The following is a 27628-nucleotide window of genomic DNA, read 5'->3' on the forward strand; positions in this document are numbered from 1 at the left end:
GGAAGCTGAACAGTTGGTGGTGCACTGGATGGAAGGCCAGCCGGCACCCGATGCCATCCTGGATCTACTGGCCTGTAACTGTCCAGAAAAATGTTCACTCCCAAGATGTGTGTGTGTCGCAAATGGCCTCAGCTGTACTGACATGTGTAGACTGGCAGACTGTGAGAACCAGGCATCCACCTCAGAGAGTGTGGAAAGTTCAGATGAAGATGTGGAAGACGTGGAAGACTTGGAAAATTATTATGATTATTAATAGGTTATGAAAGTATGGGAAACAAAGTTTGGAAAGCAGTCTTTGATTAAATATATTCATTTTACAACCAAATGGTACCTAGGCTATGGCCGTGTGGAACCCCACATTTGAATTATTGTACTGTAATTCTATATGCTATGACAAAAGCTTAAGATTGTTTTGATTTGATACAACAATATGGAAAATATCATGACATTGATAAAACTCCAGAAATCTCTCCAAATGAGGTTTTTTAACTTTTTGGGTCGGGGCGGGGAGTGAGGTAACATTTTTTGCTGTACTGATGTTAATATGGAATATACATATACAAAAGGTGATTACTGATTTGAATTCCTGAATAAATTCTCCACAAATCCATGTGATTATATGTGTCCTAGGGTTTTTACTGACTTTTCCAAAATAAACAACGGGTAAATATTTTTCTAAAAATGAAATGAATGATTCTACTGAAATTGGGTACTGTACTGCGAGTGCCACCAATGACATTGTTTTCAATGTAGAATTTTATAACAACATTTGATAGAAAGTGCTTGAACTCAGCTATCATTGTGACAAATTTCAATGTGGAGGGATCACTGATGACAAAATACCACTAGGTTGAATATACATGTTGTACTTTATATTGGCTACTTTTCAGAAATGCTTATTTTAGGGTAGCGTTATAGAATGCATGATTGCACACATAAAGCTACCACTGGTGCAATGCTATCACATATTTTCTAACTCCAGAGATCTATACGTTGCCAAAAATCACTATGAGCATTAATCCCCTCAGATGGTACCGACCAACTCTACGGGCTCACGGACTAATGGCGTTGGAGCTGTACGTAGCCACACAGTCATCAGTGTAAAGTGAGTAGAGCAGGGGCTAAGCACACAGCCGTGTGGTGCACCTGTGCTGATGGACATTGTGGAGGAGATCTTCCTGCCAGGTACATCACAGGTTTGTTCTGGGTGAATCACCCATCCTAAAACATATTTTTCCCTATTGGTGATGGCCTCAGACAGGATCTTATAGTCTACATTCAACAGTAAAATGGGTCTTGGATTTCTGATGTCACCCCTTTGCCCCTATTACTTGTATATGAGGGGAATGCTGCCCTTCCTCATGGAGTCTGACGTGCTGCCAGCTGGAAGTATTGCATTGTACACTCCCAGCAGGTTTGGGCCCATCAGTCCCACGTAGCCGAGTACAACTCAGTCAGTAAACCATCACCATCCTTCTGAAGGGGTGCTGAAGGCATTGTGCAGCTTGTCTATTTTAACTGTTTTCATCAGGAATGTGGAGGAGCTGTCCAGCCTGCTGTCGGCACTACCCGCTGTATCGATGACGCAGTTGAAGTCACCAACCAGAATGACCAGCTGTGACGTCACCGGCAGTGGTGGGAGCGGCTCGAGGATGGCCAGTCTCTCGCTCCACACGGGTGAGGTGTACGTGTTAATTAACCAGAGCAGAGTGTTTCAGTACATTATGTATGCCACAAGGAGCCACCCCCCCCCCCAACCACCTCTCTGACTTGGGTGATTGAGAAGTTGTCACCTTGTAACAGAATTCCTGGCCAGAAGGATGACAATCGTTGCCCCCAAACACACAGACAGACCATGGGGCCACCATCACAACCAACTCTGGTAGTTGCAGAGTGTGTTTGCCCACACTCCTGTAAAAACGTCACACTGACGTTGACCTTAACCAGTTACTATAAGGTGTTGACACATCACACTGTTCTCTTTACACTGCTTACGTTCAAAATGCCAATTTTACAATAAGGCATTAGTTCTTTAATCACATTTCTTGTCCAGGTCACTCAGCCTGAGCCGTCATGCCCACGGACTTGGTGAATTGCCACACTGCGGGCTCAGGAACTGAGGATGATCCTCCCACCAGTGTGGCGATGCTGGTGCTGTGCCTGAGGGTAAGTTGGTCCTGGTCCCCTTCCAACATCCTGCACTGGTCAACCCACACCCTCTGCCTCTCTGAGCTGGGGTATGCTGGACATTCGTCTGCTCCTGGACTCCCGGAACTGGAGGGGAGGAGTGATGGCTCCAAGCCTGCCAGAGCTTGGGGTGGGGGGTGGTGGTCAGAGGTCGATGTACAACTTCAATTCCCAGAGCTGGTGTTGCCAAGGCACTATGCTACTCCCAGTCTCCTGGGGCCAGGGAGCTGATGGTCTTTGTGCTGTCCCAAGTCTCCCAGGGCTGGTGAATGGTCAGCAGAATTCCTGCCTCATCCATTGATCCCCTTTCTGCCTTTTCCTCTCCTGTCTGGTGTTTCCTCTGCATGGTCACTGATATCCTACACTTGCTTCATCCTGACACATTGATATTTGTCTGGGCATTCTTTGTGTCAGCTCCCCATTTTATTACCCGTGCCTCGGTGCCAGCACATTTTGAACAGTCTTTGTCGATATGGCCTGCCTTTTTGCATCTGGTGCTCCCGGTGCGGCCCCTGCTACATCGGTGAAACCCCACGCAGACTGGGGGACCACTTCGTCGAGCACCTCCGCTCCGTCTGCCAGAACAGACAGGATCTCCCGGTAACCACCCACTTCAATTCTGCTTCCCACTCCCATTCAGATATGTCCATACGTGGCCTCCTCTGCTGCCGTGATGAGGCTAAACTCACGTTGGAGGAACAACACCTCATATACCGTCTAGGTAGTCTCCAGCCCCTTGGTATGAACATAGAATTCTCCAACTTCCGGTAGTTCCCTCCCCCTCCCTTCCTCTATCCCTATGTCACTCTGCCCCCCTCCCCAAGCTGCCTATCACCTCCCTCATGGTCCCGCCTCCTTCTACTACCCATTGTTTTCCTGCCTATCACCTCCCTCATGGTCCCGCCTCCTTCTACTACCCATTGTTTTCCTGCCTATCACCTCCCTGCTTCCCCTCCCCCACCCCTTTGTCTTTCAGATTACTGTTTTTTCAACTGAACCTACCAGCCTTCTCCTTCCAACCCTCCCCCACCTTCTTTATAGGGACTCTGCCCCTTCCCTCTACAGTCCTGACGAAGGGTTCTGGCCCGAAATGTCGACTCATCGTTTCCACTGATGCTGCCCGACCTGCTGGGTTCCTCCAGCGTGTTGTGAGTGTCTCCAGGTTGTAGTATTTCTCCTCCTGGCAGTCACCTGTCTTGTGACCTTCTTGTTTGCAATCCTTGCAGACCACTGCACTGTACTGGGCTGGGCTGTGTCATGACCAGACTTGTCACAGTTACAACAAAGTGCATGACCACCTGACACAACTCCAAATCTGTCAAAGTCCTCCCGCAGCCTCTCTGCCTCCTCAACACGACCTGCCCCTCCACCTTCAACTGATAGTTTAAGATGACTGAAACTAATCATTGAATCAGAATCAGAATCAGGTTTAGTATCACTGGCATATGTCGTGAAAATTGTTCTTTTGCAGCAGCAGTACATTGTAATCAATATAATATATGTAAAAATATATTAAAAAATCAATCAAATAAGTGGTGCAAAAGGGGATCAAAAAAGAGTGAGGTAGTGTTCATATGTTCATTGTCCCTTCAGGAATCTAATGGCAGAGGGGAAGAAGCTGTTCCTGAAATGTTGAGTGTGTGTCTTCAGCCTCCTGTACCTCCTCCTTGATGGTAACATTGAGAAGAGGGCATGTCCTGGGTGATGGGGCTCCTTAATGATGGAGACCATCTTTTTGAAGAATCACCTTTTGAAGGATCCTTGATACTAGGTCAGTGCCCATGATGGAGCTGGCTGAGTTTCCAACTTTCTGCTGCTTTTTCTGATCCTGAGCAGTGGCCCCTCCATACCAGACGGTGATGCAACCAGTTAGAATGCTCTCCATGTACATTTGTAGAAACTTGCACGAGTCATTGATGACATACCAAGACTCCACAAACTCATAATGAAATATAACCTCTGTTGTGCCCTCTTTGTAATTGCATCAAAATGTAGGGTCCAGGACAGATCTTCAGTGGTGTTGACACCCAGGATCTTGAAACTGCTCACCCATTCCCAGGTTTTGGAGCTTTTGGGACTTTCTGAGACAACACATGAATGTTCATGTTGATTGGTGGTCATTTAAATCCACAGGGTGTGATCAGGGAAGTTGTTTAGTGGCCATTGTCTGTATTATCACAATTTTAAAGTGTATCCCTGTCACGATGCATAGTTCAGGACAGGTCTGTTTTGTCAGTTAATATAAGACCATAAGACCATAAGATATAGGAGCAAAAGTAGGCAATTCAGCCCATCGAGTCTGCTCCGCCATTCAATCATGGGCTGATCCAATTTTTCCAGTCATCCCCACACCCCTGCCTTCTCCCCATACCCTTTGATGCCCTGTCTAATCAAGAACCTATCTATCTCTGCCTCAAATACATCCAATGACTTGACCTCCACAGCCACTCGCGGCAACAAGTTCCACAGATTTACCACCCTCTGACTAAAGCAATTTTTCTGCATCTCAATTCTAAAATTTTCTGGCCAGTTCTGTATTCAGAGAGCAATCCTTCAGCACTTTAACAAAAGAGATATATTTTGGGTGTTCAGAGGTTGTGCTCAGAAGCTTTCAAAAGGATTCTACTAGTTGGGATGTACAACTATTGTAAGTATGTAATTTTACAAATATTCAATATGTTAGAAATCAGTAGGAAATTATAGCTATTGAAATCGTGGTTATTCATTTGTCACTTTATTTGTGTTTAAAAAATGTAAGACTGTGTGATTTTTTCTCGGCAGTTGATCGGTACAGGACTGCGCAAGTGCGTGTAAGTCGGTCCGTGAGGCAGCGGGAGTACTTAAAAGAGAGCAGTTTGTGGAAATCAGCCATTTTTCTTGGCGGTTGATGGGGACAGGACTGCGCAAGCGCGTGTAAGTCGGCCCCTGAGGCAGCGGGAGTATTTAAAAGAGAGCCGTTTGACGGAGCGGGCGACGGAGTTGAGGGAGACAGAGTAGGAAGGCTTTGTCTCGAGAGGCTTCGGCGAGCAGAGGCTGAGGACGAGCTTCACTCCAAGTGAGGTAAGGCCGGCTAAGTTCCTTTAAAAGGAGAACGGTCTGCAGTGGTATTTTATTTGAAGCAAGGAAGGCGGCGAGGCCGTAGCGTATTGGCTAGGTCATGACAGCTGAGACTTGCCCTGTGGTTTGTTCATCCGGCAGCATGTGGGAAATCAGGGATACTTCCAGTGTCTCTGACGACTATGTGTGCAGGAAATGTGTCCAGTTGCAGCTTCTGGCAGACCACATTGAGCAGCTGGAGGTGCGACTGGATTCATACTGGAGCATCCGCGATGCTGAGGCAGTCGTGAATAGCACGTTCAGTGAGTTGGCCACACTGCAGGTAAAGGCTACACAGGCAGAAAGGGAATGGGTGGCCACTAGACAGCGTAGCAGTAGGCAGATAATGCAGGAGTCCCCTGAGGTCATCTCCCTCCTAAACAGATATACTGTTTTGGATACTGTTGGGGGAGATGTCTCATCAGGGGAAGGCAGCAGCAGCCGAGTTCATGGCACCATGGGTGGCACTGCGGCACAGGAGGGAAGGAAAAGGAGTGGGAGAGCTATAGTGATAGGGGATTCGATTGTAAGGGGAATAGATAAGCATTTCTGCAGCCGCAAACCACACTCCAGGAGGGTATGTTGCCTCCCTGGTGCAAGGGTGAAGGATGTCTCTGAGCGGCTGCAGGACATTCTGGAGTGGGAGGGTGAACAGCCAGTGGTCGTGGTGCACATAGGGACCAACGATATAGGTAAAAGACGGGATGAGGTCCGACAAGGTGAATTTAGGGAGTTAGGAGATAAACTAAAAAGTAGGACCACAAAGGTAATAATCTCTGGATTATTACCAGTGCCACGTGCTAGTCAGAGTAGAAATAGGAGGATATTTCAGATGAATACCTGGCTTGAAAAATGGAGCAAGTGGGAGGGATTCAAATTTCTGGGGCATTGGAACCAGTTCTGGAGGAGGTGGGACCGGTACAAACAGGACGGTCTGCACCTGGGCTGGACTGGAACCAATATCCCAGGGGGAGCGTTTGCTACTGCTGTTCAGGAGGATTTAAACTAATGTGGCTGGGGGATGGGAATAAGTCCAGAGAGGTAGAGGGGTGTAAAATGAGGGTAGAAGCAAAAAGTAGTAAGGTGAAAAGTAAAAGTGGCAGGCCGGCAAATCCAGGGCAAAAATCAAAAAGGGCCACTTTTCAACATAATTGTATAAGGCCGAAGAGTGTTGTAAAAGCAAGCTTGAACGCTTTGTGTGTCAATGCAAGAAGCATTAGTAACAAGGTGGATGAATTGAATGTGTGGATATTTATTAAAGAATATGATATAGTTGGGATCACAGAGTCATGGCTCCCGGGTGACCAAGGATGGGAGCTCAACATTCAGCGATATTCAATATTCAGGAGGGATCGACATGAAAGAAAAGGAGGTGGGGTGGCATTGCTGGTTAGAGAGGAGATTGATGCAATAGAAAGGGAGGACATTAGCCAGGAGGATGTGGAATCGATATGGGTAAAGCTGCATAACACTAAGGGGCAGAAAACACTGGTGGGAATTGTTTACAGGCCACCTAACAGTAGTAGTGAGGTTGGGGATGGCATTAAACTGGAAATTAGAAATGCGTGCAATAAAGGAACAACAGTTATAATGGGTGACTTCAATCTACATATAGACTGGGTGAAGCAAATTGGTAAGGGTGCTGGGGAAGAGGATTTCTTGGAATATATGTGGGATAGTTTTTTGAACCAACATGTCGAGGAACCAACTAGAGAGCAGGCCATTCTAGTCTGGGTATTGAGCAATGAGGAAGGGTTAGTGAGCAATCCTGTCGTGAGAGGCCCCTTGGGTAAGAGTGACCATAATATGGTGGAATTCTTCAATAAGATGGAGAGTGATATAGTTAATTCAGCAGCAAAGGTTCTGAACTTAAAGAAGGGTAACTTTGAAGGTATGAGAGGTGAATTAGCTAAGATAGACTGGCAAATGATACTTAAAGGGTTGACGGTGGATATGCAATTACAAGCATTTAAAGATCGCATGGATGAACTACAACAATTGTTTATCCCAGTTTGGCAAAATAATAAACCAGGGAAGGTAGTGCACCCGTGGTTGACAAGGGAAATTAGGGATAGTATCAATTCAAAAGAAGAAACATACAAATTAGCCAGAAAAAGCGACACACCTGAGGACTGGGAGAAGTTCAGAGTTCAGCAGAGGAGGACAAAGGGCTTAATTAGGAAAGGGAAAAAAGATTATGATAGAAAGCTGGCAGGGAACATAAAAACTGACTGTAAAAGCTTTTATAGATATGTGAAAAGAAAAAGACTGGTAAAGACAAATGTTGGTCCCTTACAGTCAGAAACAGGTGAATTGATCATGGGGAGCAAGAACTTGGTAGACCAATTGAATAACTACTTTGGTTCTGTCTTCACTAAGGAGGACATAAATAATCTTCCGGAAATAGTAGGAGACCGAGAGTCTAGTGAGATGGAGGAAATGAGGGAAATACAAGCAACACACATCAAAGTTGCTGGTGAATGCAGCAGGCCAGGTAGCATCTCTAGAAAGAGGTACAGTTGACGTTTCGGGCCGAGACCCTCCGTCAGGACACTCAGCCTGAAACATCGACTGTACCTCTTCCTGGAAATGCTGCCTGGCCTTCTGCGTTCACCAGCAACTTTGATGTGTGTGGTTTGAAGTTCCAGCATCTGCAGAATTCCTCATGTTTATGTTTTCAGGGAAATACATGTTAGTAGGAAAGTGGTGTTAGGTAAATTGAAGAGATTAAAGGCAGATAAATCCCCAGGGTCAGATAGTCTGCATTCCAGAGTGCTAAAGGAAGTAGCCCAAGAAATAGTTGATGCATTAGTGATAATTTTTCAAAACTCTTTAGATTCTGGATTAGTTCCTGAGGATTGGAGGGTGGCTAATGTAACCCTGCTTTTTAAAAAAGGAGGGAGAAAGAAACCGGGGAATTATAGACCGGTTAGCCTGACATCGGTGGTGGGGAGAATGCTAGAGTCAGTTATCAAAGATGTGATAACAGCATATTTCAAAAGCGGTGAAATCATCGGACAAAGTCAGCATGGATTTGTGAAAGGAAAATCATGTCTGATGAATCTCATAGAATGCAGCTAGTAGAGTGTATAGGGGAGAACCAGTAGATGTGGTATATATGGATTTTTAAAAGGCTTTTGACAAGGTCCCACACAGGAGATTGGTGTGCAAACTTAAAGCACATGGTATTGGGGGTATGGTATTGATGTGGATAGAGAATTGGTTGGCAGACAGGAAGCAAAGAGTGGGAATAGACTGGATCTTTTCAGAATGGCAGGCAGTGACTAGTGGGGTACCTCAAGGCTCAGTGCTGGAACCCCAGTTGTTTACAATATATATTAATAACTTAGACGAGGGAATTAAATGCAGCATCTCCAAGTTTGCGGATGACACAAAGCTGGGCGGCAGTGTTAGCTGTGAGGAGGATGCTAAGAGGATGCAGGGTGACTTGGACAGGTTAGGTGAGTGGGCAAATTCATGGCAGATGTAACTTAATGTGGATAAATGTGAGGTTATCCACTTTGGTGGCAAGAACAGGAAAACAGATTATTATCTGAATGGTGGCCGATTAGGAAAAGGGGAGGTGCAACGAGACCTGGGTGTCATTGTACACCAGTCATTGAAAGTGGGCATGCAGGTACAGCAGGCGGAGAAAAAGGCGAATGGTATGCTGGCATTCATAGCAAGAGGATTCGAGTACAGGAGCAGGGAGGTACTACTGCACTTGTACAAGGCCTTGGTGAGACCACACCTGGAGTATTGTGTGCAGTTTTGGTCCCCTAATCTGAGGACAGACATTCTTGCCATAGAGTGAGTACAAAGAAGGTTCATCAGATTGATTTTTGGGATGGCAGGACTTTCACGTGATGAAAGGCTGGATCGATTAGGGCTTATACTCTCTGGAATTTAGAAGATTGAGGGGGATCTTATTGAAACATATAAAATGCTAAAGAGATTGGACAGACTAGATGTAGGAAGACTGTTCGCGATGTTGGGGAAGTCCAGAACGAGGGGTCACAGTTTGAGGATAAAGGGGAAGCCTTTTAGGACTGAGATGAGGAAAAACTTCTTCACACAGAGAGTGATGAATCTGTGGAATTCTCTGCCACAGGAAACAGTTGAGGCCAGTTCATTGGCTATATTTAAGAGGGAGTTAGATATGGCCCTTGTGGCTAAAGGGATCGGGGGTGTGGAGGGAAGGCAGGTACAGGGTTCTGAGTTGGATGATCAGCCATGATCATACTGCATGGTGGTGCAGGCTGGAAGGGCCGAATGGCCTACTCCTGCACCTATTTTCTATGTTTCTATGAGAGGAGAATCAGGTTCTCTGCAGAAATTCTCCTGTTCTCGTATCACCAGCTTCAAAGTCCTCCGAGGACTCAGTTGATGAGTCACAGCAGAGGTTATCCTACTTCGACTTTGATGTAAATAAAAATAACAGATCATAGTTTCTATGACAGATTCCACCATTAATAAATCACACATTACATTACAAATATCTGAAACTTCTTACCAATGACAAGCAACTCCATTATTTTCAACTCTTTCCCATCAACAGAGAAGGTGTAATCTCCTTGGTCACTGGCATTTAATCCGCTTATCGTCAGTGCACCACTCAAAGCGTTGAATTGTAAACGGTCCTTGAACTGTTCGCTTGGTTCTGATGCGGCGTGACTTGGGATGTGATCCAAAATGTCATATTCGCTTTTGTTGCTGGCTTTGAAAGTCCAAAGGATTTCATTCTTGCTGGAATCAACGGTGGTATTAGGGTCCAGTGAAACTGATGAACCAAGGACACCAACCACTTCTTCCCTTTCAGCTGATTTGAATAAAAAGAAAATACAATCATTTAAACTCTAGAGCAGGTGAAAGTGAGACAACTACAGCAGAGAAATAATATTACATGATCAGAAGTTATTGGACATTTTACTGCAGTTTCGGGACCAAGCTGTGTAGAGCAACTTGATCTGTAGCCTTGGTCACCTGGACAATACCAATATTTCTGTCAGGATGCTGCTAATTGACTATAGCTCAGTGTTTAACACAACCAGTCCCACCGTTCTGATTGAAGAACTCCAAAACCCGGGCTGCTGTACCTCCCTCTGCAAGTGGGTCATTGACTTCCTCACCAGAGGACCACCATCTGTGCAGATCAGAAATAACATCTCCACCTCGCTGACAAACACTGGCACACCTCACAGACACGTGCTTAGCCCACTGCTCAACTCAGTCATTAAGCACCCCCATCATCCAGAACATGCCCTCTTGTTATTGCTACTATTAAGCAGTGGGTACATTTACAGAGACAGGTGTGTAAAAAGGGCCCGAGACCCAAGTCACCCCAACCACAAGCTGTTCCAGCTGCGACCATCTGGGAAATGGTACTGCAGCATAAAAGCCAGGACCAAGAGGCTCCAAGACAGTTTCTTCCACCAGGGCATCAGACTGATTAATTCATGCTGAAGCAACTGTATTTCTATGTTATATTGACTATCCTATTCTACATAATATTTATTATAAATTACTATAAGTGCATATTGCACATTTAAACGGAGGCGTAACGTAAAGATTTTTACTCCTCATGTATATGAAGGATGTAAGTAATAAAGTCAATTCAATTCAATTTGATGGAGACAGCCATGAGAAGCACGGAGGAACACCTGGAGAAAGTTCAGAGATGCCCGCTTCACTGCCGCTGCTACTGTGCAGTCGAGAATCTCCGGAGGGGAAGGCCCCAAATCCTCGGCTTTGGCTAAAGCCTGTTGCCAGGGCCGGGGTCAAAGCGCTCGGCAGAGATGGTGCTCGGTACTCAGTGTCGGAGAGCTGGTCGGAGGCTCGGAGTTTTCGGACGGACTCGGAATCGGACTGTGGTCAAATGCTTCCAGGATGCTGCATCGGCAAGTTTGTGGTGCTGGAGGTCCACCATCTGCGTGAGATGATGGGACTTTCGAGAGACTTTGAGACTTTTTACCGTGCCCATGGTCTGTTCTTTATCAAATTACAGTATTGCTTTGCGCTGTTGTAACTATATGTTTTAATTATGTGGTTGTCAGTTTTTAAGTCTGTTTGTCATGTGTTTCTGTGATATCATTCTGGAATAACATTGTATCATTTCTTAATGCATGCATTACTAAATGACAATAAAAGAGGAATGTGTGTCCTCATAATCTAATCTAATCTAATCTAAATAGTCCTGTGATTGGACTCATGTTAAACTGGAGGTTGTTGGGTGACAGAAGCAAGATTAGGCTATTTGGCTCATCGAGTCTGCTCCGCCATTTCATCATGGCTGATCCAATTTTCCTCTCAACTCCAAACTCCTGCCTTCTTCCTGAATCCCTTCATGCCCTGACCAATCAAAAATCTATCAACCTTTGCCTTGAATATACAAACGTACATTAAAAACTTGACCTCCACAGCTTCCTGCAGCAAAGAGTTCCACAGATTCACCGTTGCCTGGCAAAAGAAATTCCTCCTCATCTCCATTCAAAAGGGATGCCCCTCTATTTTGAGGCTGCGTCCTCTAGTCTTAGACAGTTCCACCAAAGGAAACATCCTTTCCACATCCACTCTGTCAAAACCTTTCACCATTCACTAACTTTAAATTAGGTTACCCCTCATTCTTCTAAATTCCAGTGAATATAGGCACAGAGCCATCAAACACTCTTCATATGACAAGCCATTTAATCCTGTAATCATTTTCGTGTACCTTCTTTGAATCCTCTCCATTTTCAGTAGATCCTTTCGAAGATTATGGGCCCGAACTGCACACAATACTTCAAGTGAGGCCTCACCAGTGCTTTATAAAGTCTCAACTTTACAACCTTGCTTTTATATTCTAGTCCTCTCAAAATGAATGCTAACATCACATTTACCTTCCTCACCACAGACTCAACCTGCAAATTAACCTTTAGTGAATCTAGCACAAGGGCTCTCAAATCCCTGTGTGCCTCAGATTTTTGTATTTTCTCTCCATTTAGAAAATAGTCGACCTTTTCATTTCTTCGACTGAAATGCATGACCATACACTTCCCGACACCATATTCTATCCGCCATTTCTTTGCCTCATGTATGGCACCTTGGCAAAGGCCTTACTGAAGTCCATGTAGACAATATCCACTGCCTTCCCTTCATCCACTTTCCTGGTAACCTCCTCGAAGAACTCCAATAGATTGGTCAAACATGACCTACCACGCACAAAGCCATGTTGACTCTCCCTAATAAGTCCCAGTCTATCCAAATGCTTGTAGATTCTGTCTCTTAGTACTCCCTCCAATAACTTACCTACGACCGACGTTAAACTTACTGGCCTATAATTTCCCGGATTACTTTTCGATCCTTTTTTAAACAACAGAACAACATGAGCCACTCTCCAATCCTCCGGAACCTCACCTGTAGACAGCGACATTTCAAATATTTCAGCCAGGGCCCCTGCAATTTCAACACTAGTCTCCTTCAAGGTCCGAGGGAACACCCTGTCAGATCCCGGGGATTTATCCACTTTAATTTTAATTTTACTAAGGAGTTTCCTTAGTAAACACAGACGCAAAAAACCTATTTAAGATCTCCCCCATTTCCTTTGGTTCCGCACATAGCCGACCACTCTGATCTTCAAGAGGACCAATTTTATCCCTTACAATCCTTTTGCTCTTAATATACCGATAAAAGTTCTTTGGATTATCCTTCACTTTGACTGCCAAGGCAACCTCATGTCTTCTTTTAGCCCTCCTGATTTCTTTCTTAAGTATTTTCTTGCACTTCTTATACTCCTCAAGCACCTTATTTACTCCCTGCTTCCTATACACGTCATACGACTCCCTCTTCTTCTTTATCAGAGTTGCAATATCCCTTGAGAACCAAGGTTCCTTATTCCTATTCACCTTGCCTTTAATCCTAACAGGAACATACAAATTCTGCACTCTCAAAATTTCTCCTTTGAAGGTTTCCCACCTACCGATCACATCCTTGCCAGAGAACAACCTGTCCCAATCCATGCTTTTTAGATCCTTTCTCATTTCTTCAAATTTGGCCTTCTTCCAGTTAAGAACCTCAACCCGAGGACCAGATCTATCCTTGTCCATGATCAAGTTGAAACTAATGGTGTTATGATCACTGGAACCAAAGTTTTACACAGACACAGACTTCTGTCACTTGTCCTAACTCGTTTCCTAAAAGGAGATCTAGTATTGCATCCCCTCTAGTTGGTCGCTCTATATATTGATTTAGAAAACTTTCCTGAACACATTTTACAAACTCTAAACCATCTAGACCCCTAACAGTATGGGAGTCCCAATCAATATATGGAAAATTAAAATCCCCTACCACCACAACTTTATGTTTCCTGCAGTTGCCTGCTATCTCTCTGCAGATTTGCACTTCCAATTCTCGCTGACTATTGGGTGGTCTGTAATACAATCCCACTAATGTGGCCATACCTTTCCTGTTTCTCAGCTCCACCCACAAGGACTCAGTAGACAAGCCCTCTAATCTGTCCTGCCTGAGCACTGCTGTAATATTTTCCCTAACAAGCAATGCCACTCCCCCACCTTTCATTCCTCTGCCTCGATCACATCTGAAACATCAGAACCCTGGAATATTAAGCTGCCAGTCCTGCCCCTCCTGTAGCCAAGTTTCACTAATTGCTACAACGTCATAATTCCACGTGTCAATCCACGCCCTCAACTCATCCGCCTTCCCCGCAATACTCCTAGCATTGAAATATATACACCTCAGAAGATTTTTACCACCACTCACAACCTTTCTATCAGCGGATTTGCTTGAACTTTTAACGTAATTTATTTTCACCGCAGCCACACTGTCAGCTCTGGTACTGTGGTTCCCATCCCCCTGCAAATCTAGTTTAAAGCCCCCCCAATAGCATTAACAAACCTCCCTGAAAGGATATTGGTCCCCCTGTAGTTCAAGTGTAACCCGTCTCTCTTGTACAGGTCTCACCTGCCCCAGAAGAGGTCCCAATGATCCTGAAATCTGAAACCCTGCTCCCTACACCAGTTCCTCAGCCACTTGTTCATCCTCCAGAGCATCCTATTCCTACCCTCACTGGCACCTAGCACAGGTAGCAATCCTGAGATTACCACCCTCGAGGTCCTGCTTTTCAACTTCCTGCCAAGCTCTCTATACTCACTGTCCAGGGCCTCCTCACTCTTCCTTGCTATGTCATTGGTACCGATGTGCACCATGACATCTGGCTGATCACCCTCCCACTTCAGAATGTCATGCAATCGATCAGAGACATCCTTGACCCCGGCACCTGGGAGGCAACAAACCATCCTGGATTCTCTGTCACGACCACAGAATCTCCTATCTGTACCTCTCACTATCGAGTCCCCCATCACTACCGCTCTCCTCTTTTTCCCCCCTCCCTTCTGCACTGCAGAGCCAGACCCAGTGCCAGAGATCCGGCTACTGCAGCTTGTCCCAGGTAAGTCATCCCCCCCCAACAGTATCCAATGCGGTATACTTGTTGTTGAGGGGAATGGCCACAGGGGAACCCTGCTCTGCCTGTCCTTTCCCCTTCCCTCGCCTGACAGTGACCCAATTTCCTGTCCTCTGCTACTTTGGCATAACTACCTCCCTGTAGCTACGATCTATAATCTCCTCATTCTCCTGAATGATCCGCAGGTCATCCAGCTCCTGCTCCAGTTCCCTAACGCGGTTTGTTAGAAGCTGCAGCTGGATGCACTTCTTGCAGGTGTCGTTGTCAGGGACACCGGAGGGCTCCCTGACTTCCCACATCCTGCAAGAGGAGCATTCCAACATCCTGCCTGGCATTCTCACTGAACTAAACTGCACTAAACAATCTGAACAGAAAACTTACCGGAACCTACCCTGAACCTATACTTGCCATTCTGGAACTGTACAACAAGGTAATCACCTTATTCTGTATACCTCACACATTCAAATATAATATCTGTATTCCTGTATTCACCTTTTTCGATGCAACTCATCCTGTTGAATGTAATTTTGCCCAATCTTCAGCCTCTCCTAGCTAGGAGTCTCACTGTACATTGCCTCTGTTTGTAAACCAACTACGAGGGGTCATTGATAAGTTTCTGGCCTAAAGTAGGCCTAAGGTAGTAAGTAAAGGCATCCGTTAGTCTTGCGAGACCATGGATCTGTGCCTGGAAAGCCTTCACTCTTCATGGCGCAGGCCTGGGCAAGGTTGTATGGAAGACCAGCAGTTGCCCGTGCTGCAAGTCTCCCCTCTCAACGACACCAATGTTGTCCAAGGGAAGGGCATTAGGACCCATACAGCTTGGCACCAGTGTTGTCGCAGAGCAATGTGTGATTAAGTGCCTTGCTCAAGGACACAACACAACCCCTTGGCTGGGGCTCGAACTCACGACTTTCAGGCCTAAGGCAGAAGGAGTCAATTTTAGAAAACCTAGCACATTTATTTTTCAACATAGTCCCCTCCTACATTTACACACTTAGTCCGGCAGTCATGGAGCAGACCGATCCCTCTTTTGCAGAAGTCGGCGTCTTGGACCTCCAGAAGTGGTCCACAGCATTGGGTGATTGATATTTTTGTGGCCTGAGGTGGAAGGAGATAAGTTATTAACTTCAAACCTTCTGCATATTCACTCAAAGAATTGAACTGCACATGCACGTAACCAGAGCTGTATAACACATCTCCTTCTACCACAAACTTATCAACCACCGCTGGTGTGGACCACTTCTGGAGGTCCAAGATGCCGACTTCTACAAAGAAGGGATTCGTATGCTCCACGACCGCTGGACTAAGCGTGTAAATGTAGGAGGGGACTATGTTGAAAAAGAAATGTGCTAGGTTTTCCAAAATTGACTCCTTCTACCTTGGACCATGAACCTATCAATAACCCCTCATCTTCTGCACTATCACTCCGGTTCCCACTCCCCTGGTCAAATTAGTTTAAACCCAGCCAATCAACCCTAGCCAACCTGCCAGCAAGGATATTGGACCCTCTCGGGTTCAGGTGTAACACGTCCTGTTTGTACAGGTCATACCTTCCCCAGAACAGATCCCAATGATCCATAAATGTGAACCCTGCTCCCTACACCCCGCACAGGTTAATCAACCTTCTTTACCACAGACTCAACCTGTGAATGAACATTCTGGGAGCCTTGTACAAAGACTCCCAAGTCCCTTTGCAACTCGGATGTTTGAATTTTCTCCACATTTAGAATAGTCTGCACTTTTGTTCCTTTTACCAAAATGCATTATCATACATTTCTCAACACCGTATTTCATCTGCCACTTTTTTACCCATTCTTCCAATTTGTCTAAGTCCTGCTGCAATCGCATTGCTTCCTCAGCACTACCTACCCCTCCACCTACCTTCGTATCATCTGCAAACTTTACCACAAAGTTATCAATTACACTACCAAAATCATTGACAGACAACGTGAAAAGTAGCGGTCCCAATACTGACCCCTGAAGCATACCATTAGTCACTGGCAGCCAACCAGAAAAGGCCCCTTTTATTCCCACTCGCTGCCCCCTGCCTGTCAGCCATTCCTCTATCCATGCCAGTAACCTTCCTGGAACACCAAAGGATTTTATCTTGTGAAACAGCCTCGTGTGACACCTTATCAAATGCCTTCTGAAAATCTAAGTAAATTCCATCCACTGCCTCTCCTGTGCCCACCCTGCTTGTTACTTCCTCAAAGAATTCTAACAGATTTTTCAGGCAAGATTTCCCTTTATAAAAACCAGGCTGACGTTGAGTTATTTTACCGTTAGTGTGACAGGATCCTGAATTATGCCTGTGAACTGTGCTTTTAAAAGAAAGAGAGATGTCCAACACAGACACCTTGTTATTAAGAGAGAGAGGCGAAGGCTGCTTTGAGATGGTGTTATGGATTCTCTGCAGCATATTTACACTTTTGCAAGGACACTTCCAGCTTCTGTGTTCCTACAGAGAGAGAAGGGAGGAGCTTCTTGATGGACAGCTGGTGATCAGCACAACAGTATTTAAACCAGCGTAACTGCTTGTTTCACAGGATGGGACACGCAGACGCACAAGAGTGTGGCGAAGTTACCACTATCCTGTTTAGGTGCCGACGAGTGTGGGACTGTGGATCAATTACAAAGTATCGATCTGTGATTGTTAGTGCGTGAAAGAGTGACCTTGTGGAGTCTAGTAGTGTGTCTAACTCTCACCTGGCTTGGTAGACTATCACTCGAAGATGGTGCTCTTAAATTGGTCAAGTTTGGCTAACTTGGAAGTTTCAGAGGACAATGGGAAGATCGACGGCATCAGCTTACCTGAAGAGATAAAACCCTCTCTCTCTCCATCACTACTCAACGCAATACCATGAACTGAACTGCACTTTACTCATCATCGTAAGACTGTATCCATTTACCCCTAGGCTTGAAGAAGCTTTCATATATGTATATATATAAATATATGTATATATATGTGTGTGTGTGTATATATATATATATATATATATATATATATATATATACACACACACACACACACACACACACACAGCGTATATAATCATTGCTAACCTGTTTAATATATCTGATTTTATATTATTGTATTGCGTAGTTACTAATAAATAGTATTAGTTAATAGCAATACCAGACTCCAAGGTGTTTTCCATTTCTGCTGGTTCTTTAACCTGTCACGGGGTACATGACATTAGTGTCCAAGTACCCTGAAATCTCATGCTTATGCAACCACTGAGACTAGGCTAACTAGCCTATAATTTCCTCTGTTCTCTTCCTCCCTTCTTAAATGATAAAGGGACATTTGCAATTTTCCTGTCCTCTAGGACCATGCCATGACCAATCATGACTAATGCATCGTTATCTCTTCAGCAACCTCTTTCAGGACTCTGGAATGTAGTTTATCTGGTCCAGGTGACTTATCTACCTCAAGATCTTTCTGTTTGCCTAGCACTTTTTCCTTTGTAATAGCAATGGCATTCACTCCCGCTCCCTGACACTCACAGATCTCTGGCACAGAGATAGTTTCTTCCACAATAAACACTGAAACAAAGTACTTAAGTTTATCTGCTGTTTCTTTTTTCCCCCATTACTACCTCGCCAGCATCATTTTCAAGTGGTCTAATATTAACTCTCACCTGCTCTCTGGTCTTAGAGACTTGCACTATAGGAAACATCCTCTCCACATCCACTCTATCAAGGCCTTTCACCATTCAATAGGTGTAAATTAGGTCACTCCTCATTCTTCTAAAATCCAGAGAAAACAGGCCATGAGCCATCAAACGCTCTTCATATTATAAGCTGTTTAATCCTGAAATCATTTTCGTGAACTTCCTTAGAACCTTCTCCATTCTCAGCAGATCCTTTCAAAGATAAGGGACCCAAAACTGCACACAATACTCCAAGTGAGGCCTCACCAGTGCTTTATAAAGTCTCAACATTACATCCTTACTGTTATATTTCAGTCTGCTCGAAATGAATGCTAACGTCACATTTACCTTCCTCACCAGAGACTCATCCTGCAAATTAACCTTTGGGAATCCTGCACAAGGACTCCCAAATCCCTGTGTGCCTTAGATACTTTTTGTATTTTTTCTACATTTAAAAAATAGTCAACTCTCATTTCTTCTACAAAAGTGCATACTTGACCATTCATTTCCTGACACAATATTACATCTGCCATTTCTTTGCCCATTCTGCAGCCTCTCTGTTTCCACATCGACCTGCCTCTCCACCCATCTTCATATCATCTGAAACTTTGCAACAAAGCCATCAATTCTATCATCTAAGTTGGTGACAAAGGAATCAGTCCAACACAGACCCCTGTGGAACACTACTGGTCACCTGCAACCAACCAGAAAAGGCTCCCTTTATTTCCACTTTTTCCTTCCTGCCAATCATCCTCTGCTTTGTCCATGCTAGAATCTTTCCTGCAAAACCCTGGGCTCATAGCTTATTAAGCAGCCTCATGTGTGGCACCTTGACAAAGGCCTTCTGAAAATCCAAAGGCACATCAACCAATTATTCTTTGTCTATCTACATCACCCCTCTGCTTTCCTGTATGTCCTTATGATACAATGTGTGTCCTAGGATATTAAGCTCCCAACTATAATCTTCTTTCAGCCATGATGTCCACATCATCATTCTTGCCAATCTGGAACTGTATGACAAGTTCATCGACCTTATTCCATGTACTGCATGCATTCAAATATATCGCCTTTAGTCCTGTGTTCACCTTTTTCGAATTTGTCTGCCTTTTACTTTGCAACTCATCCAGTTGACTACAATTTTGACCTACCTTCAGCCTCTCCTTGCTAGGAATCCCACTGCACATTGAGTGTCTGTAAACCAACGAGCCCATCTTCAGCACTATCACTCCGATTTCCATCCCCGGTCAAATTAGTTTAAACCCACCTAATCATCTCCAGCCAACCTGTCTGCAAGGATATTCGACCCCGTTGGGTTCAGGTGCACCCCGTGCCTTTTGTACAGGTCAAACCTTCCCCAGGAGAGATCCCAATGATCCAGAAATCTGAAACCCTGCCCTCTGCACCAGTTCCTCAACCATGCTTTCATCTGCAATATCATCCTATTCTTAACCTCACTGGCATGTGGCACAGCCATGAATTCAGAGATTACTCCCTGGACATCCTGTTTCTCTTCTTTCTATTTAGCCCCCCTAAAATCTGTCTTCAGGACTTCCTCACTTTGTCTGCCGATGTCGTTGGTGCCAATATGTACCAAGACTTCTGGCTGCTCACCCTCATCCTTAAGAATGCTATGGACATGATCTGAAACATCCCTGATCCTTGCACCAAGCAGGCAACATACCATCCGGGTGTCTACATCACGCTCACAGAACCTCGCCTCTGTTCCTCTGACTAAGGAATCTCCTATCAACACTGCGGTCCTCTTCATCTCTCTGCTCTTCTGAGCCACAACAACAGACTCAGTGCCAGAGACCCGATCACTGTGGCTCCCCACTGGTAAGTTGTCCCCTACCATTATATGAAAATAAACGTGACTTTCACTTCCCTTCTCTGCAGATGTAACCAAACAATTTCCCAAAAATGGTACCACAAAGCTCCCAGACTGTCAGGAACTGTAGAGGACACCTCACCCAAACACAGAGCAGCTGAAATAATTTACTGGGGAGTGCAAAATAATAGACTGCAAAATAACAAGACACGTGGGGCCACAAACCAAAACACAAATGAAACTGAACATGACCAGGTAACAGAAGGATAGGACCACTGACTGAGACTGGCTGGTTTGTATGTGTAAACAATGATTGTGGATGAGAGCTGGGTTTGAATAGGCTGCAGGTGCTGAGTTGGAAATGAGTGCAAGATGACTCCTGTTAACTGGATTGAAACAGGGAGGTGCCTGTCTGTGCATCCCTGACAGGATACCCCCCAACGTCTGACACCCAATGGCCCAGGGTGATCCAACTGGTCCAGTGGAACTCTTCCCTGGGTGATGGAATGAATATAAAACTGGAGTATGCCCAAGACCTCTCCTCCGGGCTACACCCTTCACATTTGATCAGATTCTGCAAACCCCTCCAGGATGACATGAATCCATCAAGTGGCAATCCATGTACAGTGAATTCTGGGCTGATCCTTGCAGTACACCACTGATCACAGGCCTCCAATCTGAATAGCAACTCATTACTACCCTCTCCAATCTCTTTCCACTGAGACAATGTTATATTCAAGTGAAAGGCTCATCCTGGATCCCACATGATCCAAATTCTCCACCAGCCTCCAGTGTGGAACAAACCAGAGATAGACTAGTGTACCCTGTAGGCCTTGTTAACGTCCACATAGTCAACAGTTAATGCCCAACCTCAATCACTTTTGTTACCTCTTCAAAAAACACCATCAAATTTGTGACAGACTCTTTCCCTCATACACAGCCATGAGAACTATTCCACAGCTGTTCTGTCTTTCCAATTGCTGGTCGTTTCTGCTCTTCAAACTCCCCTCCAATAACATTCCCACCGCTGATATTCGGCTCACTGGCCTATTGTTCCCAAGTTTGATCTTTGGAAGTAGTGCAAAAAGAGAATGTACAGAAGTCAGGTTCAATATCCATTCAGAAAGCTGATGGCAGAGGAGAAGAAGCTGTTTTGAATCATTGAATGTGTGCCTTTAGGCTCTTGGTGACAGCAATGAGAAGAGTGCATGTCTTGGGTGATGGGGTCCTTGACGATGGATACTGCCTTTCTGAGGCATTTCTCCTTGAAGATGTCCTGGATGCTTGGGAGACTCGTACCCGTGATGAAATTGACCGAGTTTACAATTTTCTGCAGCTTGTTTTGATCCTGTGCAATAGCTCCTCATACCAGATGGTGATGCAACCAGCTAGAAAGCTCTCCACAGGACATCTCTAGAAATTAGTGAGTAGACCAAATCTCCTCAAACTACCAATGCAATATAGCAGCTGTTATGCCTCCATTGTTACTGCATTGATATGTTCGGCCCAGGACAGATCCTCAGAGATGTTGACACCCAGGAATTTGAAATTGCTCACTCTTTATACTTCTGATCTCTCTATGAGGACTGGTGTGTCTTCCCTCATTTTACCTTTTCTGAAATCCAAAATCAGTTCATTGGTCTTACTGATGCTGAGTGCAAGGGTTTTCCTGTAACACCCCTGAACCACCTGAACTATCTCACTCCTGTACTCCCTCATATCGCCACCTGAAATTCTCCCAACAATAGTTGGGTTATCAGCAAATTTAGAGATGGCATTTGAGTTGTGCCTAGCCACATAATTATGAGTGTAGAGCAGTCTTTCTCAAACTAGAGGAAGCCTTGGCATAATTTTCTGGTCTCAGGGAACCCCTGTATAAAAATTATTATATGAACAGCTCATGGTATGTTAGCATGATCAGTAAATTGTAGATATAATAATCCAAAAATAATTGTCAATGCTCTTTTTAGTAGAGAATGAATTTTAGCCAACCCTTCTTGTAAAGTTTCTTGATATTAATCTCTTTCCTTTCCTTTCATAAATTTTAAAATCTTATAAATAATAAATATCTGCTTAAGTCAAAATGGGATTTAATTTTTCTAAAGGTAGACTTGGTAGATTTAATTTAAATGAAGATTGTAAATTGATTTTTATTAATACTATTTACAACATGAACAATGTTGAAAAGCGAAGTTACTAAAAACTATAAGCCAAAGCAATATGAACAAAATTGTAGCCTGAGAGAAAGTTTTACACAAGACCTTGAAAAAAAATTTTCTTACTAAGTTTATATTTGCAAATGATAATTATCAATAATGTAATCCCAGTCTCTGTGTACTAATATTGTTGATATATTTATAAATTTGGAAATTAATAAAACGATTGAAAAAAAAATGAAATACTGCTGTGTCGGACTTCACTTTCTGCCTATCATATTTCAAGTTGAACTCCATCATATTACGATCACTGTCTCCTATTGCTTCCTTTACCTTAAGCTCCCTAATCGCCGCCGGTTCATTATATAACACTCAATCTAGTATAGCTGAAAGCCTAGTAGGCTTAGCAACAAATTGTTCTAAAAAGCCATCTCGTAGGCATTCAACAATTTCACTGTCTTGGGATCCATTACCAACCTCATTTTCCCAATCTACCCGCATGTTAAAATCTCCCATGACTATCATAATATTAACCCTTTGACACGTCTTTGCTATTTCCCGTTGTAATCTGTGATCCACTGTGTGAGACCTGTATATAAATGCCATCAGGGTCCTTTTTCCCTTGCAGTTTCATAACTCAACCCACAAGGATTCAACATCTTCTGATCCTATATCACATCTTTCTGATGATTTGATGCCATTTTTCTTAAACAGCAGAGCTACGCCAATCCCTTTGCCTACCTTCCTATCCCTCCATTACAATGTGTGACCCTGGACATTCAGTTTCCAACTACCGTACAACCATCCTTCAGCCACGATTCAGTGATGGCCACAACATCATACCCAACAATCTGTAAAAGTGGAACAAGCTCATCTACCTTATTTCTTGTACTCCATACATCGAGATATTACACTCTGAGTACTGTTTCTGCCAGCCTTTTTGATTCTGCATCCCTAATGCACTAATATTTGTCCTGCTGGCTGCAATTTTGTCCTATTATCCGGCTGCCCTTCCTGACAGTCTGACTGCACACTGTCATAGGATGATTCCTATGGTGGGGGAGTCTGAGACCGAGGACACAGCCTCAGAATAGAGGGGCATAACTTTACAATGGAGATGGGGAGGAATTTCCTCAGCCAGAGAGGAGTGAATTTGTAGAATTCACTGCTGCTTTGGAGGCCGAGTCATTTGGTATATTTCAGGCAGTGGCTGAGAGATTCTTTATTAATCAGGGCATGGAGGGACATGGGGGTGGGGTGTGGGAGGCAGGTGTTTGGGGCTGACAAGGAAACTGGATTAGCAATGATTGAATGGTGGAGCAGACTCAATGGGCCAAATGGCCTAATTCTGCTCCTATATCTCATGGTCTTAAAATCTTAATTCCACCTGCATAAAAAGTCAAAACAAAACTTCTGAGAATTCCATAATCAACGACGTTGACTGTCCCTGACATGTCTTCATCTTGATGCTGGCATCAGGCAAGAGGTATAGGAGCTCGGAGACAGTTCCTGGATTCTGTTTACACTCCTCGCTGCCTCAGGAAAGCAGTCAGTACGATCAAAGACACATCTACCGCGCACACTCTCTCTTCTCTGCTCTCCCATCGGGCAGTAGATACAAAAGCCTGAAAGCTCATCCCACCAGGCTCAAGAACAACTCCTACCCACCTATTATGAGACTATTGAAACAAAAACTTCATATCTTAAAAGTTTCTTCACCAGGTAGTTAATCAGACCAATTATTTGAGTAAGCCCACCTCCATCTATTACCTCAGTCACTGGACTGCATTGTAAACCACTTTTTATAAAATTGTTTACATTGCGAACAGAGGCTGGTATTTATGTATTTATACACATTCTGTTCCATATCTGTACTTTAACCAATCAATTTACTTTTATATCATTCATTCTTTTTATAATGATTGAATACTTTTCTTTTAAAGTCATATTCCTAGAAAACTACGGCTCAGAAACAGGCTCTTCGGCCCATCTTGTCCATACTGAACCATTTAAACCTTCTAGTTTCATTGACCTCCACCCAAACCATAGCCCTCCACACCACTCCCATCTATGTACCTATCCAAATTTCTCTTCAACGCTAAAATTGAAATCACATCCACCACTTGCACTGGCCACTCATTCCACACTCTCACCACCCCCGGGTGAAGAAGATCCCCTCATGTTCCCCTTAAACATTTCACCTTTCACCCTCATCTCATGACCTTCAGTTGTAGTTGCACTCAACCTCAGTAGAAAAAGCCTGCTTGCATTTACCCTATCTATACCCCTCATAATTTTGTATATCTCCATCAAATCTCCCCTCAGTCTTCTACATTCTAGGGAATAAGGTTCTAACTTATTCCATCTTTCCTTATAACTCAGGTCCTCCAGTCCCAGCAACATCCTTATAAATTTTCTCTTTCAATCTTCTACAACCTACCTGTGATAGGTGACAAAAACTTGCACACAATACTCCGAATTAGGACTGACAAATTGTACAACTTCAACATAACATCCCAACTCCTGTACTCAATACTTTGATCTCTGAAGGACAATGTTCATGTCAGGTCAGCAGAGAAACAGCAAATTCGCAGCAACACACACAAAATGGTGGAGGAACTCAGCAGCTCAGGCAGCAGCTACAGGAATTCTGTCTGTCTGTATCTTGTTTTTACGGCGGTTGGCATCCAGCTTAATGGTGCATTACTGCCACCCTCTGCTCCAGAATGTGCACTAGACATACATTCTAAATCCCTTCACCCAATCTCTCTCACACACACACACACACACACACACACAAACCTACACTTCACCCTCTCATCTTTGACCATCCTAGTATCCTATTCCTGTTTATTCGTCATATTCTATAAAAAACCCCTGTACCCCTTAAAAACGCTAAAAATACCCGGACTTGAGCTACAGGAAGTAATGAGCAATAGACGTTTTGGGCTGAGACCCTTCACCGGGACTTCTTGTGTTTACAGCAAATTCCGAATACATATTAATATTTATGGCAAATAAATGTGTTCATGGATCCTTGAATGGTTCCCTAGCACGGTGACATGGAGACTTGACCTCACAATTGACCTCATCATGCCCTTTCACCTCACAGTCTGCTGGCACTGAGCTTTCTGGGACCTGTAACACTTCATACCTCATTCCGTTGTTGTACACAGTCCCTTGTTCCACCTCAATGTACTGATGTCGCAGTGGTTCTGTATGACATGCAAAACAAGAGTCTTACATGTCCCTCCAATTTACTATTACAGTCAGGCTCTGGAATTGAACTGAAAACCCCGAACACTACCGCTTTCTCTCTCTCAGCTGGCACCAATGTGTTGTATTTATTTGTTCCTGTAAATTGTGTATAATTTCAGTCACGTGAACAAAGTTAATGATCTTTGTCATGTTTGTAACGTACTGTGCTGTTAAAAAAGCTAATGGCCGTGTCATTTATTTATACTCTGTAAACTTATGCCTCGGACATCAGACTTCAGCTCGCAAAGCTGGTTCAGTCAGCAATCTGTGGTCGTGACACCACAGTCTCCGAGCACGGAAATGTTGACTGTGGCTCTTGCATTCACACATGAAGTCATTCCCTTACCTTCGGCACCGATCACACCAGGCTGGAGCAGAAGCCAGAAAAGTTGAACGAGTAAAAATATTCGGAGGCTGAGGGGTGAGCCAGGCTTCTCAACCCGGGAATGAAGTTTTCCGGTGCTGGCACTCACCCGACCCATGCCCGTTCCCGACCGTTCGGTGCCGGACCTGCTCTGGGAGACTGCCCCGTTCACTGTCACGCAGAGAGCAGTGTCGGCACACCCGGTCACGGAGCTGGGGCACGATTCGGCATCAACAAAGACTCAACACTGGCTAAGCTATCCCAAGTGAATACATAACATTTAGCCTTTTTGGTAAAAATAATTAATTTCTTATCCGGGTTTTAAAATTCCTCCGTGACGATATTTTGAGAAGGGGAGGAGCAAGAGATTGACATGAACACACACAAAATACTGGAGGAGCGCAGCAGGTCTTCCTCTCTGGGGATTTTCCACCCCATTTAGCTCCTCCCTGTCCTGCAGCAGAAGGAACCTAGACTTAGGTCCTTCCCCACGGAGTCTTAACACTGCACCGAACTTCAGAGTGTCCGTCATCAGCATTCCCTCAGTGACCTCTCACTCTGCCGGGAGACCAACAGGTTTCCAGCAGACCAAATTTCGCCTAATTTCCACACACACCCTGAAGTAGCTGCACAGGAAGGTGGTAATCAGGATGAGAGTGACATTGTGAACGTTTTTGGCCCTGTTATCAAGCGATTTCTTCATTGTGACCCACTTCTTCTTGGATCCCCAGAGGAACCTGGAGAATTCTCGGGTGACTCCCAAGTTGGAGAAGAGGGGTTGTGGGTGGAAAGTTCGGGGTCTGGTGGGGAGAAGTGGCCTACACCTGTGTCAAGTACAGCAATCCTGAGAGCACCTCACACCTGATGACTAGGTTCTTCCCAGTTATTGATAGGGAGCGACCTCCACACAATCCCAATTTCTGTTTGACCTTCTGAATCCACTCCAGACAATTCCTGTTTACACCTTGGCCCCTACGAACCAGATCCCCAGCACATTCACGTATTCGATCTTAATGGTGAAAGGGACACTGGATCAGCCGGGCCAGTTGCTGAAGAGCATGGCCTCACTCTTCGTGTGGTTGAACCCTGGCCCCTGATGTCAACTTCAGCTGGTAGCAGATGCTGATCAGTCTGAGAACTAACCTTGGATCCCAGCAGAAGATGCTGATGTTGTCAATGTACAAGGTTTTTACCTGGATCCCCTCCACTGCCCAACAATGTCACCCTCTTCATCATGATTACTTTGGCAAGGGGTTCTATACAGCACACAAGAGAGGGGAGAATGGAAAACCAGTCTGACTCCACACTTGTTCCCTGCCTCTTCTTCCCACCCATTGATTTATACTGTACTACATACATCTGTATAGAGCAGTTCCTGAATCCCATCTCAAAGTTTATTTTGGAGAGTACATCCATCACTTATGTATTGGATTTTCTGAGGACAGGTTTCTCCAGGTCCAAAATGATCAGGCAGGCATCCACTCCCCCCAATCCCACATGTAGGCATGGTATATCCGACAAGGGCAAGGCTGTCAAAGATCCTCCTGTAGGTACAGCATAGGTTTGGTCTGGGTGGATCATCCATCCTAGAGCAGAGTTGACCCTGTCCTGGCCTTGGACATGATCTTG

At 44.6% G+C, this 27628-nt stretch overlaps 1 protein-coding gene across 1 annotated transcript in view; it reads right to left on the minus strand.

Annotated features, from left to right (window-relative positions):
- LOC134346682 (uncharacterized) overlaps positions 1 to 26398 on the minus strand; it is a 75215-nt gene extending 48817 nt beyond the window's left edge. Inside the window, exons 1-2 of the mRNA XM_063048189.1 lie at positions 25982 to 26398; positions 9797 to 10102 (exon numbers count right to left, since the gene is read on the minus strand). Coding sequence (XP_062904259.1) covers positions 9797 to 10102; positions 25982 to 26117 — 442 coding nt within the window. The 5' untranslated portion in view covers positions 26118 to 26398. The remainder of the gene's footprint in view (positions 1 to 9796; positions 10103 to 25981) is intronic.
- Between the last annotated feature and the right edge of the window lie 1230 nt (positions 26399 to 27628).

This window comes from Mobula hypostoma, chromosome 5 (assembly GCF_963921235.1).
Source record: "Mobula hypostoma chromosome 5, sMobHyp1.1, whole genome shotgun sequence".
NCBI lineage: Eukaryota > Metazoa > Chordata > Chondrichthyes > Myliobatiformes > Myliobatidae > Mobula > Mobula hypostoma.